At 32.7% G+C, this 14,364-nt stretch overlaps 1 protein-coding gene across 2 annotated transcripts in view; it reads right to left on the bottom strand.

Moving 5' to 3' along the window:
- Positions 1-3,858: 3,858 nt before the first annotated feature.
- Positions 3,859-14,364, bottom strand: part of LOC121975162 (chaperone protein dnaJ 13-like) — a 33,271-nt gene continuing 22,765 nt past the window's right edge. The window contains exons 10-13 of one of the 2 annotated variants that reach the window (XM_042526612.1): positions 13,339-13,416; positions 5,420-5,653; positions 4,217-4,324; positions 3,859-4,140 (exon numbers count right to left, since the gene is read on the bottom strand). In XM_042526612.1, coding sequence (XP_042382546.1) covers positions 4,084-4,140; positions 4,217-4,324; positions 5,420-5,653; positions 13,339-13,416 — 477 coding nt within the window. In that variant the 3' untranslated portion in view covers positions 3,859-4,083. Of the gene's footprint in view, positions 4,141-4,216; positions 4,325-5,419; positions 5,749-13,338; positions 13,417-14,364 lie in introns of those variants that run through there. The other variant, XM_042526614.1, reaches the window with a different exon arrangement.

The following is a 14,364-nucleotide window of genomic DNA, read 5'->3' as shown; positions in this document are numbered from 1 at the left end:
ATAGCCCAATTGATTAAGACTTCTTAATCGATTCTTCTTTCTCGCGATAAAACACTGCATAATCGATTGACCCAATTGATTAGCAATGGCTGAATTGATAGGGTCAATCAATTCAACCGTTGTTTTTACAATTTCTATTCGTGAAGCTCCCAATCGATTAGGAATCCATCCTAATCGATTGGAGCGGCCTTAATCAATTATCCCAATCGATTATACTCTGCCCAATCGATTGCCTAATTTTAACTTGCTTGACTCAAGTCTAAGGTTCTCTTGCTTAATATCCAGTCAACTATAACTTGTTAGGACTTCCTCTCATGCCAACTTTTCGTTGGACTTCCAATCATCAAGTGTGGTCCTCCTTAATGCACTTAGATTTTCCTTTGCTTACCGCAGTTAGGAATTTCCTTTGCCAACATGCGATCCTCCTTAACCTACTTGGACTTTTCTTTGCCTAACCGCAGTTAGGACTTTCCTTTGCTAACATGTAGTCCTCCTTGACCCACTTAGACTTTCCTTTACCTAACCGCAGTTAGGACTTTCCTTTACCAATATGTGATCCTACTTGACCCACTTGGTTTTTCCTTTACCTAGTACATACAGTTCTTTCTAACTCACTTGGACTTTCCACTTGCTAACTTACGGTCCTCCTTGACCCACTTGAACTTTCCTTTGCCTAACCACAGTTAGAACTTTTCTTTGCTAACATATGGTCCTACTTGATCGACTTAGATTTTACCCTTACCTAACCCTTAAGTTAGAACTTTCCTAGTCAAGTATCTAGACTTGACTTACTTGACCTCTTCTCATATATTATCTAAATATATTTTCTAAACATCGAAATTCAAACTCAAATCCACTGGAGCTAATTAGTTAAATTGGGCAACCGTGATCCAAAAATAATTACACCAATAATCTTCCAACACAAATTTCTATATATCCAACTAAGTTGTTCTTCACAACTAAATGACCTACATAAAATATGCATTTTTCTCATCAAGATTTTATTGGTCTAGTGTGCATAATGCACAATCAACCCTATAAAATCAGAGTCTTAGCTAATTATATAAACAATACATATATAGCTAACATTAACTACTTACAATGCGACATGAGCCATGAGCCATGAGCCACGAGCCATGTTTGTTTGTTGTTGTTGTTTTTTTGTCGTCAATGTTCATAGTAAGATAAGTGCATTTTCAAAAAAACAAAAAACTTACCATAAGATAACAATAGATAGATAGTAACCATTTCAATCATCCTTCATTGGAAGCTAGAATTTAATACTTATCAGTGACAGGGCGTCTTTTTTTAGTTTCCATATATCTCAATATTAAGCCCTAATTTTAATAAATTAACAAATAAATTTCTCTAGGTTGTTGATCTAATAATGATGTAGTGATAGACCGTCCATTGAGATTGATTCTTAATTTATATTAATGATCGATGAAAATTTTTAATAGGATCCGACCGATTAATTTTAGGATTAATCGTTATAAATTAAATATCTTATGCTAATTAAAAATATATTAATATAGTCCTTTAAATAATTAATCAGATATTTAAAATTTAAATATTAGAAAGATTTTTTTTAAACGATAAATTTAAAAATATTGATCAGTCTATGTTATTACTTTTTCAATTATCAATTTATCCTGATGACTAAAATTTGTATAAAATCAAATTGATAAGCTTCCCAATTAATCAGTTCGAAAAAATTAAATAACTATGAAAAAAAGGGTCAACGTACATGAATGGAAAGTTGTTTGTTTGTACCCGCCCGTGGAGGGCAATAATGATCTTTTTTTACTTAGAGAGGACAAAAGATATATTTTTTTTTATGGGGGCAGACCTGCACACATCATGAAAAGATGCACAGAAATATATTTGAATAATATGTAGAGAAAATAGAGTTGAAAGTATTACATAAATACCGTCAACACACTTTCAAAAAAAACATGTCCAATGTGGTATTCTTTTTTACACTAAATATGCATTTATCTTAGATACCATTGCCGTCCAACTTTTATCCTTTTAATATTTTTACTGAACAATCCATTCAAAAAAAATAATTAATCCGATTGAATAATATCAAGTCTGATAATTAATTGGATCTTATATAAATTTTCAATGAATTAAATCAGAAAGCACTTACAATAAATAATTTAGAAGTTCAACATCCCTTAATTATAAATCATATTTAGAAAAAAAAAATACTTATAAATATATTAAAATTAGGAATCGAACTATGAATATGAATATCTAAAGAATATTGAACATCTTTACCACTGTACTATAACCTAAAGACTATTAAAGAATCAATTAAGCACATTGATTGAATGATGTATGAGGCTTTATTTATGATTTTATGGCTCCGGCAACTTGTAAAACCATTTATAAAAGGCACGTTTAAAATTATAAAATTTATAAAACAAGAACATGTAAATTTTAAATTTCCCAAAATACATACTTATATCTCATTTTATAACTCCCGTCAATTATTAAAATGTTACATTCAAAAATCCAACACCACTGTAATTGGCTATTTTTAAAAATCAACACTATAATAATACTGATTTTTTGAAATGGAGCCCGCAATGGCATTGTTCTTTTGAATTCCAATATCATAATAATTAATGAGAGGTAAAATAGAAAACAAATACACAAGAAATTCCAAAGTTAATTTTGGAAATCCCATAATTTTAAATCTGTCCTTTGCTCAATTGCTGTAACATGTGACATCTCCCTCTCCCTCTCCCTCTCCCTCTCTTTTGGTGTTCTTTTTACAATCTTTTTATATAATCTAGGACAGACAGTGAAAGGCACCTCAGATGAAAGTAATCATCTTTGCTACAATCTCTCTTTTGGTGCTCAGTATATTTTTTGTTTTTGTGGGTGTGAAGCAGACTTGCAGAGGATGTCATTTTCACGTCAAAAGGGCAATGAGGTGAAATCCATCCTATCTCAGCTGCAACAGCTAAGCATGACACTTTTTGACAGCAAAATTTTTGTTCCTTTATGGTTTAAAGAAGGTGAAAGGAATAGGTCTGCCCCTGCCACTGCCCCTGCTGCGCTCCTCTCTTCCCTTCTTTTTCAGTTTTTCTTCCTCTTCCTCTTCCTCTAATGCTCTGTTCCCTCTTCGTTTCTTTTCTTGAGTTTTTCTTCATCTTTCTCTTCATATTGTACCACTGCCTTTTTCTCTTTTTTTTCCTTTCTTTTTTATTCATCATTCTACTTTCTTCAGTCTGTTTTTTAAGGAAAACAAAAACAATGCTTTCTTTACCAGCTTTTCCTCATTCTTTTTATTGTAATATTCAAATTCAGTACAAAGATAGGATTAGAACAGTGATGGTGAATAGGATTAGAACAGTGCTGGTGAATGCTGGGTTTAGGTTGGAGAGGCCCCAGCAATGATCCAAGCTCAACACGTAGCTATCTAAAAATTGGACCATGCAAGGACACGAGTTCTTTTTGACTATATCAGGATAAAGTGACTCCCCGCATCCAATGAGAATCAAAGTTCAAATTTCAAACATGATGAATATCTAAAAAATTAATTCCTGAGTGTCCACAAACTGTGCTTTTAATTTATCTAATAGATGAACTATAAAGAAAAGCACCTACCTCTAGGGGGGCAAAAAAAAAAAAAAGAAACAGAGTAAAGTGACGTCCAAAAACCAAAAAGGAATGGGTAGTCCAGGCCTGTGAAAATCTGCTGAGAAGCCATTGCTATCAGCTGCCTTTGGATTCCACTTCTTCTAAAAGATTGCCTTCTGTAGTATAGGGTCGAGTTGGTCCAACTGCAAAAGCATTGATTTTTATCCACGAAAACCACCAGCTAGGCACGCCAATGCCAATCTCGATATCACGCAGAGATGCAAGATCTCCAATATGTTAGTAAATTATGCCATATTTTTAGCAAGATACATTGAGCAGTTGGGTAACTTGGCCTTATTGTTTCCACAGTTTCAATTGTTGAAGAATTATCCTAGGAGCAGGAAAAGAAAGCTAAGACCAAAGCAGATGGACTGCTACATACAGTCAAAATTGATTGATGTTTTTGGTTATCAAATCAAAAAAGAGGTCTCAAACTTTGTGTCTGTATTGTGGGATCTGCAGCAAGTCGTAGTCACCAACCAGTACCTATCCAATTGGAACAGCAGGGTTAGGCCAAAAGTGTGTATCACGACTAAAAGGAAACAAGAATGTAAACTAATACCTTGTATTTGTCTCCCTTGTATGTGTATTCCACTAATAATTGTTTAGGCTCCCCCGGGCATGGATCACAAAATCCCATTAAGCCAGACTTCTTGATTCCTTTATGAAGCTGCAGCAGGGTTTAAAAAGAAACATTTGAATTCTGAGTCCATATCTCACAGATTCAATGGTCAAAAAAGGTTCTAAAAAGAAAAGATGAAACTGAAACACGATTCCAAACCAAATAAGAATATTCAAAGTATTAGACAAAGAATTATCTGATAATAAGAGGGTGAAAAAAAAGATGGCCTCAGTGGATAAAAACTAACATCTCGCCAGTTTAATGACATGACAACTCAACATCCAATGACCCAATAACTCTTAACACCAATAGTGACTTCAGGATCTAGTCCTAACAAGTTCCAAGAGTATGGGCTGTATTGCAGATAACAAATGCAGACCATACATCTAATATCGGATTTAATATTTGGGATTAGGCAATATGTGTGAGCCAGATATGTAAAATAAAAAATAAAAACTATTGTTCATGCGAACCAAACTACTTGTGTTTGTGAAATAATTTTAGACTAAATTTTTGGTGAGGGGAGTTAATTTCAACAGAAATACTGGCGAATCACGTGTTACAAGATATGAATATTATATGAATAAACAGTTCTACATTGTTCGATATTTGTTTAGATTGTTATATATTATGCAAAATATAGTATATGGTCGAGATATATTATTGTGTATTATGGATATAGATTGATCAAAATACTTAATATCAGTACCACCAAAAAATCTAACTGTGGAAGCACAAGCTTAGAACTACATCATTGCCAACATCAGCCACTTTGCAGATAGCTCAATATTCTAGTGCTAAGCTTACATTTGATCTGGGATATAAAAAACAATGTCTCCACTAAACAAAGCTACACTATCTGCCACTTCAATGCAAGTTTAAGAGGGTTTATTCCGAAGAACTCTAACAGGCATACTCTCTTTTTAATCCTTTTCTGCTGAATATTGAATATTTAAAATTTATTACTTCTGTTCTATAGTGGAACCTAGCTTAGATTTGTTTTCACCTACATTATAATCACCTGTATTTCTGGCTTTTTCTTCAGTAACTTAAACACGACCTAGGTATGTACCGATGAATAAATGTATCCAGAAAGGTGAAATGCATGAGAAAATAAATCCAACAAAAATATCCATAACCAACCTTAAGCTGTGAGTTGGTCACCAGGAAGTTGAGCGGTAATGTAACATCTAGAACTAGAGATGCCGCATCATCAATTGCCTCAAGATAATCATTTTCGTTGGTAGTGTCAATTTTTCCATACATTGCCTTAGTGATAACTAGCCCATCCTTCTCCAGTTCTTTAGTTTTCTTCCTGTTGGAAGCATTTTCTAGCAACTTCTGAGCATTTTTAGCTGCATCTCTTGCTTTTCTAATCTTCATGTTAGCAGAAACATTTTGAGTAAGATACTTTGCTTCATAAAATGTTACATGAAAATATGTCTCAAGAAGTGGCCATCTTATTTATTCTTCTGAAAAGTCAAAATTACAGAAATCTGATAATGGAAAACATATGATTACACAATTCAATTAACAGACAATGTAACTGTAAAAGACTACATGGTGCAAAATGATGATTTGTAAATCAAAATTTCCTACATAAAGTTAAAGAAAAGGATCCAGTGATTAATCTTCTTATAGGTACTAATTCCTATAGTGGCAAGAAAATTATAATACAAGCATCAGAAGGGAAAAAAAAAGTAACCACAAAATCCTTTCACAGTTATTTTTAAAAGCATTCTTAGTGAAAAACCAGATTTACAGTTTAACTGCAAGTGTTTGGAAAACTAACAATCTTGAACATTTTAACCAAGGCTTGTGAGTCAAGAATAAGGAAGAGCACAATTCATACCAGATCTCAATGTATGATTGGCAAAATTAGAAGACCATTGCATCCGAAGGTAGTTCAAATTGCTGTTTCTACTGTTTTCTCTTCTTCATATAGTATAGATATTGGCTCCTAGATTAAGCTCTCTTAGAAGTACAAAGCACATATTAACATGTTATTAGAGCCTGAATCTTAGTTCAGAAGCCAGGTGAAGAAGGGAAGCACAATGGAAGCACATCAAGACAAAATTAACAAGCTGCAGGCTTCACAAGCCAAAGAAGCAAAATCAATCATCATTCAGATAGTATTTACAATCACATAATAAGACAGAAGTATTGTGTTTTGAAGAAACTAAAGTGTCTTCCATTGAGGGGAATCATTGGTCGTAAAGTTTGAGGTCAAAAAACATTCTATGTTACATTGATTTCAACAGAGAGAGGATTTAAATTCATAGATAACACAATTCATGCAAATAGATGCTTATAAGCAGGTGAATATGCAAAAGCTAGGACACTTGGAATGTGTAAACTGCACATGGCAAGAACAATGAAAATCAATTTGCATTTACATCTTCCATTGTTCATTTATGCTGATATTTGGTGCCAATTGCATGGCAACAGAATTAGATAATAAAATAAGGAGAGACGTGTGCTGCCTCATTTATCTCAGTCTGACTTACAGATTATAAATATTACATAGTTCTAAAGAATACCATTGGAGAAGGTGAGAACATTCATCTATTTAAGTCATGCAAACAGAATAAGCCACCAAAAGAAGTCAATGCAGTAATAAAAGGCTCCCAAGCAAAACTTATGAGACGTTATTCATCAAGAATAATCAATAGCATTTCTTCACCACTAGCAGAAAAAAAAAGTAGCACACAGCTAAGCAAATCAAAGATTTGACCGTATAGCTTGACAAATCCAAAAACAGCAGCTACATTAGAGGTTCATCGACAAGAAATTGGTCCAGGATACTATAATAAAGGTCAAACGAAGGCCATTTCCATGTCAGACCTAACTGGCTTACCAAAGAACTTGAAGTCTGCCCAAAATTTTTTATTGGTGAACAAAGATCATTCAATCTTGAGCATGTATGGTTCTGTCTAGTCTAAATTATGAAATTGATATGGGCCAATGTATTAGCCATGAGGATCAAACGAAGGACATTTACACTGAAGAACTAGAGAGCAAAAAAATATTAATTTCTTGCATATGCTACTGTCTAGTCTAAACGAAGGACATTTACATAAACTTCATTTGATTATCAAAAAAGTATTAATTTCTTGACTAGAGAGCAACTAGCCATGAGGATTAAAATAAATACTTTTGTCAATTATCTTCTTATTGCTCTCAAGTAACATCTCTATCAATGTGTTTTTTAGTCTTATAACACTTTAAACCATGTATTGCTTTTATAAAAAGATAGATCCGCTACTTTAACGGCCCTCCTAATGCTGTCCTACGGATATGGAGAGAGATAAATACAGGTACACAGGCGGGAGGCGCATAGTGGGATAAATCATGCAGGTCATCAGTTCTGGGGAATCGATCCCTAGCCATTATACCAAAAATGTCATGCACCCACAATCTGCGCTACACCCTAGGGGCATGTATTGCTTTTATAGATATCAGGATACGTTTATTTTATTTTATAGGTATCCAAATTTCCCATGTAATGTTATTAATTTTTTTAAAAAAATCATGATATAAATAAGATATTCTTACCAAGCTCAAATGTAGATTAAAATAACCTTTATTATCCTTTCAGTTACGTATGGTGTGTATATGACCACTTTATATATTTTCATTTAATTAACTATTCTTCTTCTAGACACATTCAAAAAAAAATTATTGAATGATTACTTATCTTTATGTAATATAATGTATTAAAAAGATTATTCTTTTAGGAAGAGAATAAAGAATAACGTAAACCAAAATGTGTTAAAATCAATCTGTCTTAAGTTGAGCAACAACTTATTTGCATAACGTGCTAATACATTCTTAGAACTACCATCTTTCATCTTAGACACCCTGTTAGAATAATTGTAAATTTTTTATAAGAACGCTCATACAATTCATTTTCCTTTTTTCCTTTTAGTAGGCAATCCCTAGCCACTACCTATTGTCTACTCTTTCTTGCTCATCAAAAATAATTGTGTTACCTCAGAGGTATTGGCAATACCTAATTACTACCTTTTGTTTTGCCAAATGTTTGTCATATAACATTTCTAGGGTAAAGTAACCCTTTTATAGATGAGAAAAAGGAGCCACCGCAGATAACTTCTTGCAGTGTTTAATATCTTCATCAATTTATCATTCTTCTAAATGTATTGAAAATAGTAAACTGATTCTTCAATGGATGTTAGGTTGTTACCATAGTTGTAAAAAGTGGTCGCTTCGCTCGCTTAAGCGCGAGGCGCAGCAAGGCGCAGGCGTCACGCTTCTGCAAAGTCAGAAGCGCAAGCCTTCCAAGAAGCGTGAGCTTCGCTGCGCTTCGCGCATAAGCAAAACTTTCGCTACTTTCCTTTTTCGAATTTTTTTTGTTTTTTTTATAAGTTTAAAGCCCTAAACCTCATTAATGTTCATCTGCTTCAAATCGCCGCTGCCTCTTCGTCTTCCTCACATCGCGATCGCCTCTTCCAAGTAAGTGTTTCGTCTCTTCTATTTTCTAACGTCTTCGAGGAAATCCTGTTGTCGCACAGTCACGAGACGCTTCTCCGACGTTCGGCGACACTTCCGGCGCCACCGGAGGCATCCGGCGAAGCTTCCAGCACCGTGGGACGCGTCACGGGAAGATTCCAGCGACACCAGCGGCAGCGCCCCGCAATGCCTCCGGCGACGCCGGAAGCATCGCCGGACTCCTCCGACGACACTACCGGCGTCACCGGACGCCTCCGGCGGCGCCTGCAACGTCCTGTGACGCTTTCCGGTGCCGCCGCGACATCGCGATCGCACGTGAGCCCTATAGTAGCTTTTTTTTAAGCATTTAATTAAATTAAAAAATTCCTCACTTAAATGGGATATTTCGAATAGGTTTTATAAAGCCTAATTAAATTATCCCAATAAAATAAATAAAATTATATTTATATTTAAAAAATCTAATAATTTTTATTACTTAATATAAATCAGATTTAAAAATTATCAAAAATATATTTAAAATATAAAAATCTAATAAAGTTTATTAATTAATATAAATCAGATTTAAAATTTATAAAAAATATATTTAAAATATAAAAAAACTAATTAATTTATATAAATCAGATTTAAATATATAAAAAATATATTTAAAATTTAAAAAAGAATATTAATTGAAATAAATCAGTAAATCAGTTTTAAAATTTAAATACATAAAAAAATATATATAAAAATTAAAATATAAAAATCTGATAGATTTTACTAATTAGATTTAAATATATTAAAATATATTTAAATATAAAAATCTAATTAATTTATATAAATCAGATTTAAATATATACAAAATTTATTTAAAATAAAAAAAATTATTAATTCAAATAAATCAGTAAATCAGATTTAAAATTTAAATACATAAAAAATATATTTAAAATAAAGAAATTTGATAAATTGTATTAATTAGATTTAGAATTTTAAATATATAAAAAATAAATTTAAAATTTAAAAATCTAATAATTTTTTTAAATTTATATAAATCAGATTTATATTCTATAATTAATTTTTTTCCTATTTTTTATTTTATTTATTGATTGATTATTATTGATTTCATTTTCAACAGTATTGAATCTTCCATGTCAAATACAACAACTCCATCAAGAAAGGATATTTTGCTTGGAATTATGCAACATGTTCGGATCCTAAAAATCCAAATGTTGTCCGTTGTATTTTCTGTGATAAAATAATAAATGGTGGAATTTATCGACACAAGCTACATTTAGTTGGGGGCAATAGAAATGTAAAAGCTTGTCCGAAATGTCCCGAGCATGTTAAAGAAGAAATTAAAGAGTTCATGCAAAAAAAGAGTAATTTGAAGAATCAAATGGATGAAATTCCTCATTCTGATGATGTTGCTAATTTGGAAGATTTGGAAGAACATGAAGAAGATGATCATCAAACTAAAGTGAAAGAGAAACGACCAATATCCGATTCAAGCAACCATCCTACGGTCCAAGGTAAAAAGTGTAAACAAATTAGACCTATTAACCTTTATTTTATGAAAGATGTCGATGAAATTGTCAAACAAAGACGTGTAAAAAATAAAGGATAATTTGATGAAAATAAAAAGAAGTTGAGAAATTTGCAAGATGGATGTATGATGCTGAAATTCCCTTCAATGTTGTTAAATATGATTCTTTTGAGCCTTGTATTGAAGCTATTGGACAATTTGGATCGGAGATAAACCTCCATCATATCATGAAGTGAGGGTTAAGTATTTAAAGGAGTTGGCAAATACGAACTCGCTTCTTAAATCCCATGAAGAAGATCATGCTAAGTTTGGGTGCACAATCATGGCAGATGGATGGACTGATAAAAAGGGTAGGACTCTTATAAATTTTTTTGGTGAATGGTCCCAAAGGAAGTGTATTTGTCGAATCAGTTGATGATTCAGGCTATTCTCACACAGCAGACAAGATGTTTGAGTTACTTTCTAAATTTGTGTATCGCATTGGAGAAAAAAAATGTGGTTCAGATTGTAACAGATAATGCAAGCTACAATGCCAGTGCAAGTAATATTTTAAATTTTTGTTACTTTCAATTATAATTGAATTATATTTTTAATTTGTTTTTACTAAATTTATTTGTTTTTTCAGGTCGTCTTTTGGACACCCGATTTCCACACTTGTACTGGACTCCCTGTGCAGCTCATTGTTTAGATTTGTTGCTCGAGGATATATTCAAAATTCCTCATCTCAGAAAATTGCATGAACGAGCGTTGATGGTTAATGGTTATATTTACAACAGACCACAGGTATTGAGCATGATAAGAGAGTTTACTGGATAGAGAGACATGGTAAGAACCGCAAAGACACGTTTCGCAATCGCTTTTTTTGACTTTAAAGCGGTTTCATGTACAACAAGCAAATCTGAGAAAGATGTTTACATCTGAAAAGTGGGCAAATAGTCGATTTTCTAAGGAGGTTGTAGGAAACGTGTAGCAGAAATGATATTAATGCCTTCTTTTTGGAAAAATATGATTTTTGCATTAAAGGTTGGTGGCCCATTGGTGAAAGTATTACGGCTAGTAGATGGTAAAAAAAGGTCTCCTATGGGTTATATTTATGAGTCAATGGACAGGCCAAAGAAGCTATCACTGCGTCATTTAACAATAATGAAGAGAAATATCGTAGCATTTTTGTATTCATTGACAAAAGATGGAACATTCAACTCCATCGACCTTTGCATGCAGCCGGATATTTCTTGAATCCAGAGTGTTTTTACTCAAACCCTGACATAGAAAATGATACAGAAGTGATGGAGGGGTTGTACAAGTGCATATCTAGATTGGTGAGAGGTGAGGATTTACAAGATAAGATCACGAATCAATTGGAAAAATACAAGAAAGCAGGACTTTTTGGTTTGCCAATGGCTATCCGAAAAAGAACTTTAAAATCACCAGGTAAATTTATAAATAATATACTATGCAATATCAATATTGAATGGTAATAAAGTTAATCTTATAATTTATATGTTTTTGTTTTTCAAGCTGATTGGTGGTCTTCTTATGGTGCATCAACGCCTGAATTAAAAACATTTGCAATGAAGATTTTAAACCTCACATGTTCTTCTTCAGGCTGTGAACGTAATTGGAGTGTTTTTGAACATGTAAGTTGGATTTTTTTAATACATATTAAAAATTTTATTATGAACTTAACCTTTTACATTTTAATTTTTTTTTTTTGTAGATACATTCTAAGAAAAGAAATAGGTTGTCTCAACAACGATTGAATGATTTGGTATATATCAAGTACAATAGAGCTTTGAGGAGAAGATATGACATGTGAGATAAGATTGATTCTATTACTTTGTTAGAGATAGATGATAGTAATGAATGGTTGTTGGGAAAATTGGATGACAGTGATAAAGACAATGATAATGATTTTGTCTTTGAAGGTGAAGATTTGCGTTGGAGTGATGTAGCACAAGCATCTGGGGTTGGTGAAAGTGCATATGGCTTTCAATCTCGAAATGTGTCTTCTTCAAAAAGGACATCATCATCTGCATTAGTAAAAAAAAAGCAATCTTCATCTCAAACTAGTCTTGTAAATGAAGAAGAAATTAATCTTGATGATGAGACTGAAGAAGAAGATACTGATGGATACAAATCAAGCGATGGAACCGATGACATAGATTTGGACAATGAAGATGAATAAGATGATTATTTTGATATTTGATATTTCATGTATCATATTTTCAACGACTTTTAATTTTCAGTAATCTACAACTTCATCAAAGAATATTTTGTTTATGGTTATTTGGATTTTCAAAGACATTTTGAAAGTTTTTAATAGATATAATAGCCCTTTTGTTTATTACGTTTTTTTCCGTAAAGTCCGCACTTCGCCTTGCGCTTTGCGCTTTAAGCCCCAAGACCCTTGAGCGCTTTTTTGCGCTTTGCGCTTTTGACAACTATGGTTGTTACAAAGCCTAGAAATAATAGAAATTATTACAAAGGAGATTCAAGCAAACAATGTTCAGTTTCTGAAGGTATTATAATTCGGTTCACTGAAAATAGCAGTTTAATTAGACTAAGTTTTGTTAACAAATTGATAATATATCAGTAAATATTCAGTAAACTAGCAGTTCCATAGACCACTTTCTGTTAACAGACTGATAAGATATCAAACCACTACAATTTTAGGTTCAACAAGGCTAAATATCAAATAAATGATATGTCAAATGCCAAACGCTTCAATTTCTAGGACTTCTTTTGTGTAAATCTTCTTAGAAATATCAAATATTATTCTTTTTTATTCTTTTAGTCCGTTCCATGAAAGTAACTGCTTGAGTTCATTTCCCATGTATGAAGCTGAAGAGCACAGCAACAAGTGGCCAAATATACTAAGGTGTTTGTTGAATGTGGATACGATAGCATTAATTTCTATGATAATAAATGCATGGAAGTTAAGCATAATGAGTATCTCTAAGTTTCACTGTGGTTAGGTATATTCTTCTCTAGGTCAAAGTACTTGATGAAACTTTTGAGCTAGAACTGAGAAAGGTAACCAATAAGCCAGTTCAGCATATGTTGATCATCTAACCTGATCTAAGGATTCCTCCTTTTCTTTAATTGCCTTCTTCTGCTCCCGTCTGCGATAGTAAGGTTTCAGAACAAATTTCTGCATAATTTATAGAGATACCAGATCAAAATCATTGAATATGTTGTGAAGATTTTAGCACAAAATCAAGAGAAAATCATCAAGTTATTTTGCCACAAACACAGATGAATGAGCTCAAGAACCTTTGAAAAAATAACTAGGTGTGAGATAAAGAAAAGAGGCCCTTAATTAGTAAAATTAATTTCTACAAATTCAAAGCAAAGAAAAGGACATCATATGAACTTAGCATCAAATCTTAGACAAATCAAACTTTTCTGTATACTTTGGTAGTCATATTCTCTTAGTTAAGATTAACAACCTATTAAGAATTCGTCCAAACAATCTTGAAGGCATGTACCCCTCAAAATTTTGCTTAGACCACTTGCAAAGTGCAAAGTCTCCCTAATTCCAACCTGGACCCTCTATGCTATTCCACCAAATATTGGGAGGTACAAACTACTGACCATTGAAATTCTTACAATATTCAACTTTTAAATTAAACTCACAAAGCATCAAGCATAAAGTACCAAATTAAACCGACAAAAAAAGCATGAGACAACACAAGTTAAAACATTCTTTAATGGCAGAAAACCAATCCATATTATAGTATCAATTTTTCCATCAAAATTTGGATGTTTCCTACAGCAACTTGAGGATCATCACAATAATTTCTTTTTAGGCAAATTTCTTTACCATCACAAATTGAAAAGTTTGTGGTGTTAGGTAAGTTGGCACGGTTAGGTTGTCACAATGGAAGAAGTATCTTGATGCAGTGGAAGCTAATAGCACTTCTTTTTTTTGCTTTCTCCACCACCGTGTTTAGGTTGTTTAATCATAACCGTTGCCTAATTAACTTTAATTCCTAAAATTTTTGAACTTAATTTTATTTAGTATTAAAAGTCTATTAATTATCAACTTCATATAGTAGGATAAAGCTTGGTTGTTGTATTAAAAGTCTGCTAATTGATC

This window comes from Zingiber officinale, chromosome 4B (genome assembly GCF_018446385.1).
Source record: "Zingiber officinale cultivar Zhangliang chromosome 4B, Zo_v1.1, whole genome shotgun sequence".
Classification (NCBI taxonomy): domain Eukaryota; kingdom Viridiplantae; phylum Streptophyta; class Magnoliopsida; order Zingiberales; family Zingiberaceae; genus Zingiber; species Zingiber officinale.
This window is presented reverse-complemented; position numbering and strand designations above follow the sequence as displayed.